This window comes from Pollachius pollachius (genome assembly GCF_949987615.1).
Source record: "Pollachius pollachius genome assembly, chromosome: 18".
NCBI classification, from domain to species: Eukaryota; Metazoa; Chordata; class Actinopteri; order Gadiformes; family Gadidae; genus Pollachius; species Pollachius pollachius.
Genome location: NC_136951.1, coordinates 10,994,357 through 11,013,961, shown reverse-complemented (window position 1 = coordinate 11,013,961; position 19,605 = coordinate 10,994,357). Strand labels below are relative to the sequence as shown.

The window sequence follows — 19,605 nt, the reverse complement described above, 5'->3', positions numbered from 1 at the left end:
ATACATTAATTGACCAACATAATTTGTAACATTTATTAAATGAGCAGTCTTGATGCTGACCCAGTATATTTTTATTCCATAGCCTCTGCTCAGCAGAAACCGTTTTCAGGTCAATTTTGTACAAACGTAAAAAAGTAATATGGATATAAACTTGCAATTCTTTCTTTTTATATGTACCATTGAGATGCAAAGTGGAACTTTATCTTGGGCTGATAGTAATGCAACAACATTTGGGCTGGTTAAGTAAGTACTTTCTCCCACAGTAAACTTTCATCAGCCTTAGGCGGGCGTCTTCAGAAGTCATCCACGCTGTATTCAAAGGGGTAGTCCTGCGTGGCCGCCTGTTCAAACGACACCCCGTCAAACGGGCTCTCGGTGGACCACCCGACCAGAGGGTACCAGGACGTCGTGCTGACCATGCTTTCCTCCGTTGGCGGCGTGGTGGTGGTGGTGGTGGTTGTCGTCGTGCTAGCGCGAGTCGTCGTCTGACCTTTTCGCAGTCCCCTGAGGCGCAACTGTCGCGCACGCATTATTCGCCTGCGCCGGAGTCGTTCCAGGTTTTCCGGGGTCCACTTCACTACTTCTTCTGTAGCAGCTGCCACGCTGCTAACCGTCTCGCCATGGCTGTTGGCGTCATTCGGTCCGGCAGCTACAACGCTCGGTTTTTTGGGAGCGGGCGCAATCCCTTTTAGGGTCTTGCCCCTCAGGGCCATGATTTGTTGGATGCGGTTCCAGTTGGACTTGACCAGGTTGAAGCTGCAGGAGGTGGCGCTGGACTCGTAGCCAACCATGCAGAGGCGGGTCTGGGGAGAGTAGCCTTCGGCCTTGGCTGTTACCTTGTACTCCCCAGGGTTCAACAGGCGCCAGTAGTCCCCTCCCGCAGCTGAGACGGTCACATGATGGGAGAGGGTGGTTAGGGTTACAGATGGTCACATGAGACTGGTTAGGGTTAGAGATGATCACATGAGAGAGTGGTGAGGGTTAGAGATGGTAGCCATAAAGGAAACAACTCTTGACTAATGTGCCACAGTTTAGGTGCATTCACTAGGACGTGGTTATTGAAGTTGACACAAACCTCTATAACATAACCTCTATAAACATATCTGCATATGAATGAAGAATCTGTAGGCAGGGTCAAGATTTTGGGATTGTGAGCGTTTCTAGTCTCGGTTTGTAGTCAATTTGTTGTCTGGGAAGTGGCGACCAATCACATTTGAGAGAACAGTATCACAACAAACGTACTATACATCGTAACATTCTCCAGTACCTGTTCTGATGTCGTGCCTTATTCCCTCGACGGATATGGTGGCGTTAGCTAAGGGCTGGCCCTCCATGTCTCTGACCAGACCCTTAATCCCTCGGTGCACCTGGGGAGGAGCACAGGAGCCTTAAACACCAAGTAGAGATGGTTCACTATCAAGATGGCAATCAGTTACCAGAGGCTTTCATCCTAAGTGACTTATATTGAGTCAATTATTTGTATACAAGTCATTTAGGAGGAAGGCCATTTTGCTTAAGACGTCAAATCTCACCACTACAAAATCTGTTTTGTCCCCTAACCTGCCCACACAAATCGTTCTTGGATACAATAACCTTTCTGAAAAGAGATGAGTCATTTTTGTCACCTGTTCTATGAAGGACAGCAGCGCTTCGCGGTTGCTCTCCCACTCTCTAGAAAGTTCACTCTCGTGAGGAAACTTGTCACAGCCCAGGAAGATGGTGAGCTCAAAACAGTTGGTGTGTAGGTAGCTGAAGTCATTCATACCTGCACAGAGAGGGGACATAAATACACACAGGATTCCTTCTGGCTGACCGGTTATCTTGCCTTCTCCTATAAAGTATGAATAACTTGCCTCACTTCATGCTGCATTGTTTTTGGTGTACATGACCCCCAGTACAACCTACACTTTCAGTTATGTGACAGTACAGATGTGGATGTCTCTGGGGTGATATCTATATTATTGGTGTCTGACGTTAGGCACTCCCGCCCGGAATCTGTGACACCATCACGAAAAGGGAGGAGCAAACGAGCTGAAAGCGTTCAGGAGTAATCTCCCTTTCTGTATTTTGTTACTAATATACTCCGAGGACTTCTAGTTATTTTCTAAGAATGTGACAAAGAAACTATTCTATTTCCCACAGTTGGATTGTACAGATGGTTGATAAATCACACTCTAGTGCAGTGTTTCCCAAACTTTTTTCTGGGGACCCATTGAGTGTCAAATCATCGCGATCCAATTCCAAATAGGCCTTATCTATAAATCGTGAGGAGAATGAATTTGTGCATGAATAAACATTCCTGACCGTTTTTACTGCCATTTCCGTATCGCCTTATATATGATCTTAAACCAGCCATTTCGAAGAGATAAATACAACAAAAAGTCGGACAGAAGCACAGGTGGGGTCCCTCCGTACTCACTCCCCACCACGGGCTTCCAGCTGGCGCGGTTGACGATGCCCTGGCCGCCGGTGATGTCGTCGCCGTGGCAGGACCCCCGGTAGCTCTCGGTCATGGTCAGGTGGCTGTGGGCGTAGGACATGGCCAGCCAGCGGAACATGGTGTCGTCGGCGGTCTCCCGCAGCGCCCCCTCGTTCTGCCGCTGGATCCGCGCCCACGTCTCCTCGTTCATCTCCCGCTCCTGGCCGGGCCGCTGGTCGTGCTGGGAGCGCTGGGCGTGGTTCTCCTGGGGGAGGAGGAGGAGGAGAGGCGGGGATGAAGGGCGGGGGAGAGGCCGCGGGGAGCCGCGCTGTAGAGCAGGGGCGGCCTCGACATGTGCTAGGTTCACCAAGGTACGTAGAGGGGTTTGTAGTATTTTTAATAAATTAGCAGCCCCAAAATTAAAAAATGTCTGCATATGTTATCTTATATGGCTTTGACTCTCAAGTCACTTTGACATTTTTTTCATATGGAATGATTTACCTGAACATGTTATTGAACATGTTATTTGTTACTCACCCTCAAGCTGACAATATCATTAACTGATTAAATATGTTTTTTACCTCAGGTGGGGTGTGCAAGTGAATACATCAAACGCACACCTTGACTTGGTTCCACCTTAAGTTACCCGTCATGTACCCGTTGGTGAGGTGGTAGACCGGCCTTACTGATTTCGGGGGGCGCTGCATGTCGAAGGGGTACGCCACCATATTCTCTCCTCCCTGCAGGTTGGCCCCGAGGACGAAGGGGCTGCGCTCCATCCAGCTCATGATGGCTTTGGTTTCCACGGCAACCTACACGACAACACTTCACAATCACTTCACTTCCACAATCAGTCTCTTCAATAATTTTCCCTATACATGGATTGCACATTGACCACATGCATACTTGATCATTTTTCACTCTTTTATATTATGTATTTGGTTTTATATGTTCTTGTATTTTATGATCAAGCCTTGTGTTTATTACTACTTAATATTATTCTATACTACGAATTATTCTGTACCACAGTTTAACCACTTTTAGACTCATCCATCCAAAGTGTAGTGCATTCAGATACCGATCTGAGGAGCAGGGTGGGGCTAGGGGGTCTTGCTCAAGGGTTCCTATACAGGGGCACTGCGGACACTAAGGGGGGGGGGGGGGGGGGGGGGGAACCTGCACCTTCCTGGCCTGTGCAGTAAACTCACAGAGCCGTTCAGGAAGTTTTCGGGGACTGGGATGTGGTGGTTGGGCACCACGCGGGGCACCCAGCCTCGGTCTTCAGCCCCCCAGAGGACGCTGTTGAGGTCTGGGAAGTTCTCGAAGATGTCATAGCCTTCCTCCGTCCAGTGGCCCAGCGCCCAGTTCCCCATCTCCGAACCCTGAGCGAAGGTTAGGACGAAAGGGAATCAGACGGTGGAACCCTTTCAAAGTGTCCCAATACCTTTAGTGTGTACATTAGATTCCTAAAGTGGTCCCAGTGGGACTCGAACCCCTAACCCTGGCACGGTCAGGCTCTACCGGTCGAGTAAATCGGAACCACTGTGCTTTTCTAGCTGGTTGTCTACACATTGATATAACATCGCATTAACAACATTTATAAATGTAGTCCGTTACTAATATCTAATAGTCTGCTATATCTGCTTAGACTTTCACTGTACATTTTGGATACTAGATGTAATTGCGTTTTCCGAGATTATCCGAGAATCCTGAGAAAGATATTTTCATGATATACCCATTAAAGCCATGTGACATATTACCATCTCAAAGGCCAGCTCGTAGGCGTCGGGATTCAGCGAGGGCACCAGGTGTATTCTCGTGCTGTCCACCAGGCGGCGCACTCTGGTGTCGTCCTCGTTGTACTTCTTACAGAGGAACTGCATCAGCAGCAGGAGGAGCTCTCGGCCCATCGCCTCGTTCCCATGGAGACCCGCAGTGTAGCGGAATTCTGGTTCACCTGTTGTCAATTACATTGTGAACGAATGGGAAGCGGTTCCTGCAGGACACTAAAAGAAGGATTATGTGGTATTGATAAAGATAGTTTCAGCCTGGCATTGGCAGTGGTATTCATGATATAGAATCATGGGGATAAATCTATACAGCTATACGCACAAAAGCTTTTAATAGAGACTGAATAACACCAAAACGGTTCTTTGATGAATGTCTACTGCCTTTCCAACAAGATTGACTTAGGTTTCTGGTGCTGCTTTACAATCCACAGTCAGGAAAGCCCTTGTCTTGAGAACCCTTATTGCTCTGGGGACTTTTGTGATCGAATCCAGTACCTTTCGGCTGGGTGTCAAACACCCAATAGCCAATGACCTTACCTGCTCTTAGCTGTCATCTTGACCTGCTTTTTAGCATTTTGTTTGCTAGCCATTTCAAGCTAACATGCTAACTAAACCCAATGAAGAGCGTTCCTTTGTGGCTACCTCTCTCATGCTCCCCGGGGTTGTCTGAGATCTCCATAGCATACATCTTCAGGCCATGGAAGCTTTTGCCCACGTTGTAGATCCTGGTGATGTTGGGGCATTCCTCATTGATCACCTTCATCATCTTCATCAAACAAGGAAGAGGAGTGGAAATTCAGCAGGAGAGATTTTTTTTGTTTGCCTTTTTAGATCTTTTAGATAGATATCAATAGTTTTGATTCCCCTGCCTAGTGATGTGGAAGAATACATTCAATCATACGAATATTAAGACATAAATACATCTGTTTATGTCTTTCATCAGAGCTTCCATCCAACCCCAACCCGCTTGCTTATTGGTCATGTGTTCTGGCTGCCTGACAGATCTCTTAATATTATCTTGTAAGGTGTTTTCAAGTTTTAATTGTTAACACATTATCTGGTACTATTCCGGATGACACGTACAGTTCTTCTTCTCAGTACTGTTCTTCTTGTGCATGGCGCTGCTCACTGTGTATGCTACAGACAGCTTGACCACAGTTAGCTCCAAGCTCCTGTTTTGCGTGGTCCTCTCTAATGTTTTTTCCCCAGCACCCAGACAACTTCGTCGCATTAGTGAGTGTATGTATGCGTGTTGTCGGGGTGTACCTGTATACATGTAACACATTAAAGCCAATATATCAGCTGCCAATTAAAAGCAAGATGACTGCCAGGTGAATAAGTCCCGTTGGGGCCAACACCAGCACCTGCTTTACCTTTCTTCTCATTTTGTATGAATGCAGTCCATCATCACTGACCTGTCTCATCTCCTTGTAGTTGTGGTGTCTGAAGTCAAGAGCGTCCGAGGCATTGACCACATTCTCTGTCTGGTATCTGTCTGGGGGAAGATGCAACATGGCCACTGTGTCAATCTGAGGTTCACTGCTATTGACATACTATTGTTATTGTCCTAGGAGCCTACTGGGTAGTTCTGGCTGCTAGTGATGTCTAGCTTAATTGGAACAGCAAGGCATTAACACCAGGGTGAGGGGTTAATGTCCTGTTGGGGCCATCAAGGCTAAGAATGTAGGTTAGGATTGTAAGATTTTGATAAAAGTCTCCTCAAAATAGCATATATTTATTTTTATATATTTGCATGGTTGTATACCTGCCATAACATATTACACATATATAGGCTACATACACACATAAGTGTTGAAAATATAAAACATTTGTTGGCGCTGTCATTATCCATTCTTCGCAGGGGGGTGGACCCCCAGTGGGAATCGAACCCACAACTCGGTCACCGTTAATGCCACGCTCTACCAGTCATGGTAAACGGTTGGAAAGCATGCACTCATTAACAGCCTCAATGGGGAGTTTGTTATTTGAATGAGTTGAATGGGAGTGACGGGGTGTTAGTGTGGTACTGACTGGGTAGCTGACAGGCCAGGGCCTCAAAGCGGAGACATAGGCTGCCGTTCCAGCTCTGAGGAAGGATCCGGATGTAGCGGGACACCACAGGAACATCAAACTGGGCCAGGACCGGAGTGTCCTTGTCCACGTTACCATAGAATAACTGACAGGGAGGGAGACACAAGATTAGGCCTGCTAAAAGCTAGTCAGCCATTGGCAGACGTTTTTCTCCAAGGTAATGTAAGTCACATAATCATAGTCATTAGCCATCAGCCTAAGGGCCAGGATGTCTGTGGTCATTGGGGTTCAAACCCAGTAACCTTTTCGGCAAAGAATCCAAAACACTCCCGCCCCCCTTGCTTACTGACCCATTCAGCGTAGCCATCATGAAGGACGGTCCAATCGCGGGTGTCGTTACTGAAGGACACGTAGAAGGATGACACGAAATCCTCACTGCAAAAAGAAAAAAAATACGAGGAATTAGTAAACTCTTTACAAAAAGAAAACCCCTCCCCTTTTCTCGTTCCACCACGATCCTTGCTCCTTTAAGCGGAACGGTCACACATAACGCACGTGTTTCACAGCACACGTCCTCAACAGCGCTCTCTCATATTAGAAACTTGCAGAGCAGGGCCATACCATTTACCTCAGCTGCTTTTTTTTTTATCTGTATATTTCATCCTTATTTGTTATTAGTATATTTTATCTTTATTTGTTATACATATAATCTTTACCTTTGTCATATATTTATATATATTTGCACCTTCTGGATGACATACAACTTTTGCTGTACTATGTGCAATGACAATAGAGAGAATTCTATTCTATTCTACTCTCCAGGAGGGTTTTCTGCAGTGCTTGGCTGTACGGGGGTTGTTCCTCTGGGCCTGACCTGGTGTCTGAGTTCCTGCCCTGGGTGATCAGCCCGGTGAACTCCACCTCCCTGCGGGCGTCCAGCTGGAACCAGTGGCTGGTGTCCTCCGAGTCGGCACACCACGCCCCGCCGTACACGTCGTCTTCCTTATCGGAGCCCTTCAGACCGACACAGAGAACACCATCAACTGTCTGAACTGTTTGGCTTTTATCCACAGCGACTACGTACTGGTCGCATTGTTGACCAGTTCAGGACCAGAAGTCTCTCAATGCAGAGGGGTCTGCATTGTGTCTAGAGCCCCACTTGGCGGGCATGCATGTGTGTATGAATGCATATATACAGTACATACAGGCATTGTAGCTCTGAGCTGTGGTGGAAGTTGCATTGCAGGAAGTGTCGACCTGCTGGATATTGTTAAAGTCTAGTCACGCACAGTCACACTCTCAAGCAAATCACGCCTTTTCTCTCCTCTCAGACCACGATGTAGGCCTGAGGAGAAGTCTGTGTGTGTGTGTGTGTGCGTGCTGTCATGTGTGTATGTGTGTATGTGTGGGTGTGTATGCTTGTCATCATGCATTAGTGTGAGTGCGTGTGCGCCATAAGTTTGTGTGTGTACCTGCATGTTGAGACGTCCTCTCTGGGCAGCGAAGCCGTGGTGAGACTGAGAAGAGCCCAGCAGCTGGTCGTCCTCCACCTGGTGAGACTCCAGTCCCAGAGGAGGACACTCTGAGCAGAGACACAACCACACCAGCTCAGGTCAGAGACACAACCACACCAGCTCAGGTCAGAGACACAACCACACCAGCTCAGGTCAGAGACACAACCACACCAGCTCAGGTCAGAGACACACATGTTCTAACTGGAGAATACAACACGATAGAATAGAATAGAAAGACCCGTAAACAGTTTTTATCATACTGGAGAGGTAAATCATACAGTCTCTGATCGGTTTATTCAACATGAAATAACATTATTCACTGTGAAGGCTTGACAGCAATGTAAAATCATATGTTTTGCGTTCACACATAACCCCTTCTGGACAAAGTCTCTAATTTTCTCTGGCAATACTTGCAAATTATAACGTAGAAGTTATACGACTGTATCCGACCACAGTCTAAACCTCAGCCATAATGCATAAACGCACCAACGCAGACACACAGACTCACCCACACATACACACACATACACAGAACCACACACATACACACAACCACACACACACAAACACAAAACCACACACAGACAGACAGGCAGTCAGACACAGACCCACTCTCCACCATAATAATAATTACCACAGGAACCACTGTAAACAAATCTGTTTCGGCGAACACATTTGGCCTGTACAGGGCTTACAAAGACCAGTAAATGTCCTCCTACTTTTTGGCTCCTTCGGCTCCAACATCTGCTTCATCCGCTCCTCCTCCTCTTCCTCCCACTTCTTCCTCAGTCGCTCGGCTGCGGAGAGCAGATGGGGAAAGAGTATGTGAAGAAGAAACCGTGTTTTCAAACGGACTGCGCCCCTCAGCCAGATAAAAACCTTATCCACATGTTGGCTCTCTGGCCTGCTCTATTTACCTGTTGCAGCAGATGTGTAGCTCAAAGTAGCCTTACATAACCTGACCCTCTCCTTAACCCACATAACATGCTCCTTGGCGTATACTAAAGTGCTTTAATGACATTGGTGAACAACATGAATTAAGCAGCCGCTATCTTGAGTTGTTAAAGTTTCCACCCATAGCGGTTTGAGAATGTTGTGGTGGAATGCAGTTTTTCCATAACCCTTCACGCAGCCATCCATCTCCATCTATCACACGCACACACACACTTACACCCACACACACGCAGACACACGTGCACACACACGTGCACATGCACTCACACAAACACACACATACATACACCCATACACAGATGCACGTGCACTTGCACACACCCACGCAGACACACACGCACGTTCACACACCCAGGCACATACACACGCACGTTCACACACCCAGGCACATACACACGCACGTGCACAAACCCAGGCACATACACACGCACATGCTTGCACATACACACCTTTCTTACTCCCACACTTACAGGAAAGACACAACCAAATAGAATGTCCCTGGTCGTCTCATAATCACAGACTGAAATAACCTAATGCACCTCACCACTGGAGGAGGGGAGCAGAAAACAAACATGTCCTTTTTAGAAAGACACATGAAGAAAATCAAAGAACCTTCCAGACGTTTCTCCGCCTTCTCTTTCTGGGCTTTGGCAGTTTCCTCCTCCAGCCTCTTTGCAGCCACTGAGGAGCGGGGAAAATCGGAATCAATCATTTCGATCATGGTAAATCAGAGGGATCAGTTGTATGCAATGTGCAGTATGTTTCGTCCATGAATGTTCGTGGAAACATTATGCAAGTGTCTTCATTCATCTGCAAGTATGTCCATTAATTTAAATTAGAAACAAAGTTATCCGATCAACTTGTGGCCGAGAACCAATGAAAGCACAATCAATAATGGACAGACTAAAGATTTAAGCAGAGATTTCTGGAAAAAAACACATACATTTAGTTATTCATAACACAGAGCTGATGAGACAATGAGACTTGACCACAATAATGAATAGAAAGGAAGAAATAAAACGTACAGTCTGAATATTCATATTCCTCATACCAGGCAATCATGGGTTGTGATGAGGTTACCTCCTCTGGAATAGAAGAAAACAGCATACTTTACATCGCGGACAGACTTGAATCCAACCCATCCTTTCAAACAGTGAACACAGGTGTACTGTGGGCTACCTGGGATGTACATGATGACCTCTGTGGTTGTGACTCGCTTTTTAAGGTCAGGTTCAACTGGTTCCTCAAATACATCATCTGGAAGGAAATATACATGAATACAACATCTTTAATTAAATTAGTCTTTCAAGCGGTCTAACTGTGGTAAAAGCTGAAGGGTTTCTGGCTAGATCTATAATGATTGATAATTGTGAATTATGAATTGTTTTAGAACAAATGGGTGCTTATTCATTATCCAGTGTGTACTTCTCTGTGTATTACTCCTTGCATTGTTCTAAACAGAGAGAGATGGATTGATAGAGATAGATAGAAAGATAGATGGATGATATCTAGAGAGATAACAGCAATATAAAGAAAATGGATAGACCCGGCCTACATCTTGAATTCCAGTGTTCGTTGTCATTTTCAGTTAGGGTTGGAGCAGTTGGCGGTTGTTGACCGACTGTAGAAAAGAAAACAAAATATTAGGCAATGTCGCTTGAAAACCGCTGGACTACTAATCCTTGAAGTGATTCCAGCTCAAAATCTAAGACAGAGTTGTACATAATCTATTTTGAAGTATCCACCATTTTAAATCTTTAGAAGGTTTGAGTGCAATTTAAAATGTCTACTTTCGCAGACTATAAATGCCTAATGTTTGAGCCATTGTAATTCATCTGAAACAATATTGCGGCTCCTGTGGCATGGCAATGCTAAGGTTGTGTTTTGTGTTATTCCTTTATTTATCCATTCATCTCACCGAGGTCTGGTGCTGGAGCAGTTTCCTCGGGTGTCACAGCAGGAATCACTGGGGAAACATCACAGTGCATCACTAGAGCATCACTGGGGATGATAACGGCATGTAATATCTCTGTTATGTATATCTTAATACTTGTTATACATAATATATATCTTCTGAATGTTGGGCATTGTACAAGCTCAAATAAAACTCCATCCAATGCTTGAACACTGCACCAACACCCGACTCTAGAATTTAAACTGCAGTTGGCAGTTCCATACTGTCAACTGCAAACAGCCAAAACGTCATTCAACTTCAGCAACAGCCAACAGGTATGTTGTAGTGCCCCAATGTTGTTGTTTTTTGGCGTTTGTTGAGACGGTGTGCAAGCTCTTTTATGGGGCAGAAAAAAGCGTGTGGCTAGACTGTTTGACTCCCAGCCCGGAAGGAACTGTGTTCAATCCCCAATGTCCGCACCTATTAGCACACATTCTTGAGCGAGATTCTAACCACAACTTGCTCTTTTAATGATGTTTCATTTAACTTAGTGATTTGGATTTTTTTAGGCATCTACTAAAAATGGCCAAAAAGTGTTTGTTTTTCTGGAGTTGAACATACCTTGGTCCCAACCCAGTTCGGCCAGAACCCTCCTCTCCTCCTCCTCCTCCAGGCTTGGACGCTTGGTGGGTGGGGTCCTAGTCCTGTCCGGGTTGGACTCCGTGGGTCTGGGTTTCCTTGGGGCTTTGGGCTTCTTGGTGGCCTTGGGGGCCTTGGGGGCCTTCGGGGCCTTCGGGGCCTTCGGGGCTTTTGGTTTCTTGGTGGGCTTGGGGGCTTTTGGTTTCTTGGTGGGCTTCACTCCTTTCTGCTTCTTGGCTTCTTTCTCCGCAGCCTTCTTTGCCCTAGCTGAGAGAGAAAGAAAGAGAGAGCGAGAGAGAGAAAGAGAGAGACAGAGAGACAGAGAGAGAGAGAGAGAGAGAGAGCGAGAGAGAGAGACAGAGACAGAGAGACAGAGAGAGAGAGTGAGCGAGACAGAGAGACAGAGAGAGAGAGAGAGCGAGACAGAGAGATAGAGATATGGAGGTTAGGATAGGGGAGTTAGGGTGAGAGAGGGAGACAGGAGTTGGAGGGAGAAAGGCAAATTGTGAAAGGCAGAGAAAGATAAAAAGCATTGTTGGCGCCAAAATAAATCTTGTTGGCTTTTGACTCAATAGAGGAGAGACTCACAAAGAGAGTACGGACATTAATTTGTAACCAGAAGAGACAGGGCTTGAAGGAGAAATAATTTGGCCCACTTTGTTGTGTATTTTGGATATGAACCAAACAATTACTCAAACCTGAACTTGGAAGAAATACACCTGGCACATCCACAGACATTTACTTTTGCTTTAAACACAGTTTAGTGGAGAATACCTGGAGTGTATGAACTGTCTGCTCCAACATAAGAGTGAATGGAAAATCACACGAAGACACATGGATATGTTCCAAGGTTTTCTAGTCTAAACCCTCTGTTATAAAGAGGCAGACATAAGATAAGGATTTTGTTTTCTGTTGCGGGACGTGTACTGTCAACATGTACTCCTCTACTAAAACCTAGCATACCAATAAAACCAAAACATAGGCCTCAATCTTGATGTTACTGCTTCCTCTAACTACATCATGATCTTAAACTTAATATGAACCTAGGCTGGCTGGATAAGCCATGGGATTTGCTTGGAAATATACCAGCTCGTTTGTTAAGTCACCCTTGAACAAGAGAGCAAAGCACCATGGGAATAATTAACAAGGCGGGAGATGATTCCAGATGTGTATTGGATCCCCATTAGGGCCTTGAAAGGAGCCTGCAGGCTCAGTAGAAAGCCAGTGCTGGGAGTAGTATTAAGGAGGACTATGTGGTTTTTCGTCCCTGTTTTTGAGCAGAGTGATTTTTTTTTCCAGGGGGTGGTTTGACCTCAGAGCCAGCCTGTTAGTGCTGCCTGCTCTTGTAAAGCCTGTCTCCTGAGTGTGGGGATGGGGCTTGTGGTGGGAAGGGGCGGGGGGGGGAGTGGAAATGTTTCTGTTGTGAGTCATTATTTCATCAACGCTCCTCTACTCTTTTTTAACCTCCCCCCGTAACAAAGTGCCTTCCTCAGTCAGTTTGAAGGAAAAACATGGCGTAGAGAGAGTCTGTCATGGTGGTGTTGGTTTGGGTGGTGGTGGGGACAAAAGTGGTAATGAGGATGGAGGTGGTGGTGATGGAGGCAGTGGTGGGGGTGTTGGAGGTGGTGGTGGTGATGAAGGTGGTGGTGATAGAGGCGGTGGTGGGCTGTTGGAGGTGGTGGTGGTGATGAAGGTGGTGGTGATAGAGGCGGTGGTGGGCTGTTGGAGGTGGTGGTGGTGATGAAGGTGGTGGTGATAGAGGCGGTGGTGGGGCTGTTGGAGGTGGTGGTGGTGATGAAGGTGGTGGTGATAGAGGCGGTGGTGGGCTGTTGGAGGTGGTGGTGATAGAGGCGGTGGTGGGCTGTTGGAGGTGGTGGTGGTGATGAAGGTGGTGGTGATAGAGGCGGTGGTGGGCTGTTGGAGGTGGTGGTGGTGATGAAGGTGGTGGTGATAGAGGCGGTGGTGGGCTGTTGGAGGTGGTGGTGGTGATGAAGGTGGTGGTGATAGAGGCGGTGGTGGGCTGTTGGAGGTGGTGGTGGTGATGAAGGTGGTGGTGATAGAGGCGGTGGTGGGGGTGTTGGAGGTGGTGGTGGTGATGAAGGTGGTGGTGATAGAGGCGGTGGTGGGCTGTTGGAGGTGGTGGTGGTGATGAAGGTGGTGGTGATGAAGGTGGTGGTGATGGAGGCGGCGGTGGTGGCGATGGAACGAGTGGAGGTGGTGGGGGGTAACGGGGTCGATTATGATTGTGGTGGGTGAGTTGGTGGTGTCTGCGGTGGAAGTGGAGGACATGGTCTGGCCGCTATTAAAGTTGCGGAATCAGCATAGCAGACCAACATCGCATTACACATCTAGCTGAGTCATTACACATTTCCCTTTAGTTTTCAGACAGCACATCCATGAGGGTATTGTGTATGTATTCAATAACAAGGTAAACATCTGTCACTCTATAAGTGGACTACACACAAGACTCTGTCTTCTGAGTTTATTGTTTCAATGGAGGAATTGTGACTCTAGGGTGAGGAAGATGGAGGACGGGTGTTTAATAACACTTGAGGTGGTTCCTCTATTCAAACCAAATGTTCAACAGCGTCTAGAGGTCACCTTTCCCGCTCCTTTGTGCTTTATTGGCTGTCTACCTACTGAGAGCTAAAAAAAAACATTCCTTGTTTCATGTATAGAAATTACACACGCACGCACGCACGCACGCACGCACGCACGCACGCACGCACACACACACACACACACACACACACACACACACACACACACACACACACACACACACACACACACACACACACACAATCACGTTCATGAGTGGTGATGATTCTGGTTTTTGTTTTAAGTTGTGTCCAGCAGAGCAGTTCACACACACACACACACACACACACACACACACACACACACACACACACACACACACACACACACACACACATCACGGGGAAGTCGGTTTATCTTCACTTACCTGCCTCTATTTCCTCTGGTGTCTTCTTCTTTTTCGGTTTTGCTTTATCCTTTTCTGTTGCCTCTACGGGTTCATCTGACATCTCAGCATCCCGTCCCACCGTTAGTCTCTCTCTGGATCTGGTAAGTCCACGGACCTCTCTCCTGGAAAGTCCGTCTTCTTGCACATCTTTGTCGGCACAGGCCAAAGTCAAGAACAAGAAGAGGCTGACCCAAACAAACAGTAAAACAACCCTCATCTTTGCAATGTGAACCCCCCGCTGTTTATGGATCAACTGGCAAATAAACGATGCAAAACGAACTTTGTTATAGAAAAGCTGAGGTTACAAAGGACCCCTTACTGCGGACAGCAAAAGACCCCCCAAAAAAAACACAAAAGATCCTTGCGCAATCGCATTGAACCTTTGAAACCTCACGATTGATGAGTTGAAGGCAGTTTATCCTCATCCAGATGTCAGGCAAAAAGATGCGACAGTGTAAGAGAGCATCTCGGGTCTCCTGCAGGGTTTATAAGCAGTGGCGCGTCTAACAGCTTTTTCACTTTGCCTAGCGTCACAGATAACGTTTTGATTCTTGTAGTCTCACCCGCTGCTCGCGTTCACTCAAACTCCCCGAGTCAAATCCACGCTCCTTCAAGGCCCTTCACCCCCTCTCGCCATCAACTCCACACGCAGGAGGCGGGGCCTGTGGGGGGCGGGGCGGGGCTTGGGGGACCCACGTGACATTCCACAGCCCAAGGGAGAAAGGGAGAAGGAAAACTAAAGAAAAAACTCTCCAACAATAAAATAAAGCTAAATAAACATAGTCAAGGAAAAAAAGACAGCGAGAAAGATAAACAGGAGAAAAAGGTAAAGAAACGGAAATTAAGATAGAGAAAGAGAGTTCAAGAAAGTAAAAAGGAATTCGAGAGAGAAGAAAAGAATGACAGAGTTAAAGATTATCAATGGTTTCACTTAATCCATCTCATTAATGACCTTCCTGTCCAAAGGAAGATGTGGGCCTGGGCTATAAAGATGCTGCTTCTTGGCCATCGATCGGACACCACATCACCTTATTTATAGGACTCACAGACAGATGTTATTGTTATTCTCAGAGATATTCATTCCATTCTCCTTCATCATGCACTTCCTCGCAAGATCCTTCTCCATGTCTCATATTCATCTTTATTTGATATTTATCATATCATCGTTGTTTTGGTTGTGTGGTTTTCATTTAAACAAATGTTTGATATTTCTATCTTTTTTATATACTTTGTAAATATAAAAGGTATAGGCCTCTATAAGCCGGTCTCTTCATATTTCAATTTGAACTTATTTAAGTCCATATGATGGAAACAGACAGAAACAGTTCAGAAACCGAGCGAGAAAGTGCGAGACGGAGAGACAAAGGGACATTAGATAGAAGGAGAAGAAAGACAGGATCATGTCTGAACACATGCTATCTGGTCCAGCTGCAGAACATGCACCCTGCTGTGCGTCTGTTCCTCATGTGGGTCGCAGACACGACGCTTGCTGACGGGAATGAGATGACTAAATGTGAAAACTGATGATTTATCAGTTATTCGATCTGTTTTTTCAGCATTGCATGTAGGGCTATTGTAAAAAGAGAATGGAAAGACACAAAAATGAAATAGAATATATACAAACATAAACATTTGGTCTTAATTTATGCTTTAATTTAACAAAATACTGCAGTTTTTTGACAGAGAAAATATTTATATAAAAATAATTTATGAACGGGTTTAACATCAAGAATATTTAACATTTCTTTAAAAAATGTAAACGACCTAAGTATACAGTTGCAACCCGCAGCAATGGCATATTATTAAATAGTATATAAGTCAATCAGACAGGCCTTATACATTAAAAATACATAAAGAAGGTAATGTCAGTCAAGCGTAAGTGTGATATGACGTCCAATACACGGGGGGAAAGAAGGGGTTTTGCGAACCCGGTTGGCATTGCACATGTGTGGGCCTGCAGGGTGCGTACACCGTGGGGCCGAACGGGGAGGGGGTCCCGTAATGCTGCTGAAGCAGGTGCTCCTCCACCGCGAGACGGAGGTGCTCCTCCTCCGTAGGTGGTTTCCCCTCGCGCTCCTTCTTCCACTTGGTGCGTCGGTTCTGGAACCAGATCTTCACCTGGGTCTCGGAGAGGTGCAGGGCCGAGGCGATGGCGTGACGGTCGAGCACGGACAGGTAATGGGAGCTTTGGAAACTGTACTCCAGTATTCGGAGTTGGTCCATTGTGAACGCGGTGCGGATCCGCCTACTTCTGCCCTTGGGGCTGGGAGGTGGATGGGGACCCCTCGAAGGGGGACTCCCGGGGCAGTGCTCAGTGCTGGAGCTTTCATCAGATTCGGGACACGACGTCTCACTTGATGGGTCATGATCCGGAGTTTCTACAATTTTTAAGAATTTAAAGTTTTAGACATTGACAAAATGGAAACTAAATAAAACAACATTGACATTTCTGGCATAGATGAATAAATAGGCATTAAAGTTTTTTTAAGTGTGTATTGGGCATCCTTGGCATTATCAATTAGACATATACAAGACCGATACAAACATAAAATGCATCCATCTGTGCCAAAATAAGCCTACGTTACCTGTATTCCTTCCAACTTCGCTTTGTGAAACGATCCTCACATCTAGTTTCCTTGTGAATTTGGTCGGGTCCAAAATATCGATGACAGAAAATGTGATTTTGCTGCGCGTCAACTGGTCTTGCTGCATTTTAGCGCCTGGGCCCCTTCACCACAAGAACTAACTGCATGCGCATCTCGGCTGGCGGCTTTTATACGCTCCACGTCCCGCACGCGCCGCTAACGCATTTAATTTACGATTCATTCGAAATGTTACGCGAATTATACAAGAGACAAAGGCGCATGCCTTTTTTCGAATGTTAACACGCGCTCCCGTGCCCGTGGAACCCCCCGCGAGGACGCTTCAACATGATAATGCGCGCGCTCAGTCGGGGACACACTTAACTTGTCATTTATTGCCGGGCATCTGGTTAAAGTGTTCCCTTTTCTTTAAAGGTCGTGTTCTTCATTGTCATTTCCCTTGTCATTATTTGCAAACCTGAGATTTTACGGTAGTGGGGCACGTGAACACGAGTTGTGATGCTAATTGATCTACTCCTCTAAAGTCCAACGCGCCCCCCGTCCCGCGTGGATAGCGCTGTTTGTCCTGTAATGCAATGGCCATACAAAGCACTTACGTTTAATTGGAACCCCGTCTTAGATCTTTAGGACAGACAACTGTTATTAAGAGGATGTTTACACGTCTTATCATGGGTCTTAAACACCGTGGTTTCACTTAACATTATCATATGTTAATATTAAACGAGGGGATTAAAAAAAACGCGCGCATTCTTTTTTGTCTTAGGACAATTCTCTCTGCAAAGGAGAAAACATTGTTTGTATTTTGTGCTAGAAAAATGTAATTTCATTGCTTCCAATTATGCCATGGGGGTTAATTCGACCTATAAAATGTATCAGTTCATGTCATGGACTAGACGTTAGATCGAATGCGAATGCGAATAAATAATAAACACACAACGACAAAGAAATGTCTCTGAATCAAAAGTCATAATTTCCTTTAAAGCTCCTCTGAACTAAATTAAACTCTCCTCTATACATTTTTATTCAGACTACATGTTAAAAATAAAAAGACTATGATTAAGTCCTGACCATGCATCATTGACATTGCTGCATCTTATCGTTGTATCTTGGACCACACCAACAAATTTCTCATGGCAGGCATCTGGATGTGGTGTCGGTGGTGTGTTCGTGGTGGTGATGATGGTGATGGTGATGGTGATGGTGCTGAATGTGGTGGTGGTGGTGGTGATGGTGATGGTGGTGGGGTGTCCCTGAACAGAGCCATGGTGGCGGAAGGAGGTGTGGGCAGGCAGCTGTCACAGACTACCTAGGGAGCGACTGGTATTGAAATGGCAACTGAAGCCGGCCCACTGGGACAATTAGCAGATGTCCCCCTGTAGGCCTGACCCTCGCTGACCCAGCTCTTTGTTCACCAGCACACATGGAAATAAAGTTAGATAATCGACTAGTACGGGAGGGAAGTTTACAAAGTATGGTGTCTATTTGGCAGGACAGAATACAGGTGATGGAGCATGTTTTGGATAATGTCTATAGGGTACTACATACCTTTTTTATGTATGTATGTGTGTTTGAATACAATACACTTTATACTACAGTAAGGCAATAGTTGTGTAAAGCGTTACTTATATGGCACTGTTTACAACCCACACACACACACACACACACACAAAAGCTTTACACACGGACACACACACACGCACACAGACACAAACACACACACACACACACACACACACACACACACACAAAATGTGAGAGACAGACCTGGAAAAAAAACTTAAACACAACCAAAAGATAAGATAGAGAGATATTGAAAGGGTTGTCTGTAGAGATGTGTTTTCAGAAGCTGCTTAAAACAGACCAAAGGTTCAGCATGGAGCTTGGGGAACATGGTTCCAGTATGCCGAGGCTCACACATCACGAACACCCATGTTTCTGCAATTGAAGCGAGGAATGAATAAAATACATAGATTGGAGGATCTGAGTTATGGAGAAGGGGAATGAGTAATGAGCAGATCAGAAATGTAACTGGGGCAGGGTCTTTCAGAGCCATACTAAAGCCTAACCCAGTCACAGTAGGTGTGTGTGTGTGTGTGTGTGTGTGTGTGTGTGTATGTGTGTGTGTGTGTGTGTGTGTGTGTGTGTGTGTGTGTGATTGTGTGTGTGTGTGTGTGTGTGCCTGCCGGAGTGGGTACGTGTGGATTGGACTTTCTATGTCTTTTTCTAACAACAAACATGGATTCAACCGTATTTTGAATGCATTCATTTCTCTCGAGCAAACAGCCAGCAAGCAGCAATACACCTCCGTAAAGGCATGTTAATCACCACAAGAACAAACGCTTACACAGTAACGGTAGACGATTGCCAAAGAGAGGAACCATAAAGTCCACTGTAGACCATTATCCCAAGGCCTGAACAAAGAGCTCATTCCTTTACAGCTCACCTTCCCTGTGGGGGTGCATCCCTTGGGCGGTCACCACGATGCCATAGTCTAAGCGATGGTATCAAATAAAGGCCTTTCTAGGAAGCCCTAGGGGATGCCTGGGCGGTTAGGCATACATGCTCTCCTCCTGTAGCTCATAGCTTGGTTTTCCATTGTTACCTTCTGTCTTTCGGCCGTTGATTTGACTATGAGCTGAATACTGTGAGTTTTTTGGAACCTTGGTATGACTAAGATCGAATAAAAGTATAAAAGTTGAATTCTGAAACGATTTCAGACATTACATAACTTTACATTTGAAGTCGATACCATAACGAGTTTCAAATTCCTTT

The 19,605-nt window shown here is 45.9% G+C and overlaps 1 protein-coding gene across 1 annotated transcript; it reads right to left on the bottom strand.

The window, feature by feature from the left end:
- Positions 1-59: 59 nt before the first annotated feature.
- aebp1a (AE binding protein 1a) lies at positions 60-14,849 on the bottom strand. Its single transcript, XM_079755803.1, has 21 exons — positions 14,210-14,849; positions 11,224-11,508; positions 10,627-10,674; positions 10,264-10,329; positions 9,888-9,965; positions 9,734-9,793; positions 9,321-9,389; positions 8,474-8,551; positions 7,713-7,822; positions 7,115-7,254; positions 6,591-6,675; positions 6,241-6,385; positions 5,625-5,704; positions 4,852-4,975; positions 4,180-4,376; positions 3,628-3,801; positions 3,106-3,231; positions 2,420-2,684; positions 1,626-1,765; positions 1,268-1,367; positions 60-883 (listed from the first exon to the last, which is right to left on the bottom strand). Exons 1-21 carry the CDS (start codon positions 14,445-14,447, stop codon positions 294-296), a joined length of 3,198 nt encoding a protein of 1,065 aa, XP_079611929.1. The 5' UTR covers positions 14,448-14,849; the 3' UTR covers positions 60-293.
- Between the last annotated feature and the right edge of the window lie 4,756 nt (positions 14,850-19,605).

Bases quoted from the DNA above. Each gene is read 5' to 3' on its own strand.
- aebp1a (XM_079755803.1), bottom strand. From the start codon at position 14,447: ATGAGGGTTGTTTTACTGTTTGTTTGGGTCAGCCTCTTCTTGTTCTTG. The intron at 5,705-6,240 runs GTCAGTACCACA...ATCTTCCCCCAG, and splicing joins CCTGGCCTGTCAGCTACCCA to ACAGATACCAGACAGAGAAT. The intron at 1,368-1,625 runs GTGACAAAAATG...GCTCCTCCCCAG, and splicing joins TGCTGTCCTTCATAGAACAG to GTGCACCGAGGGATTAAGGG.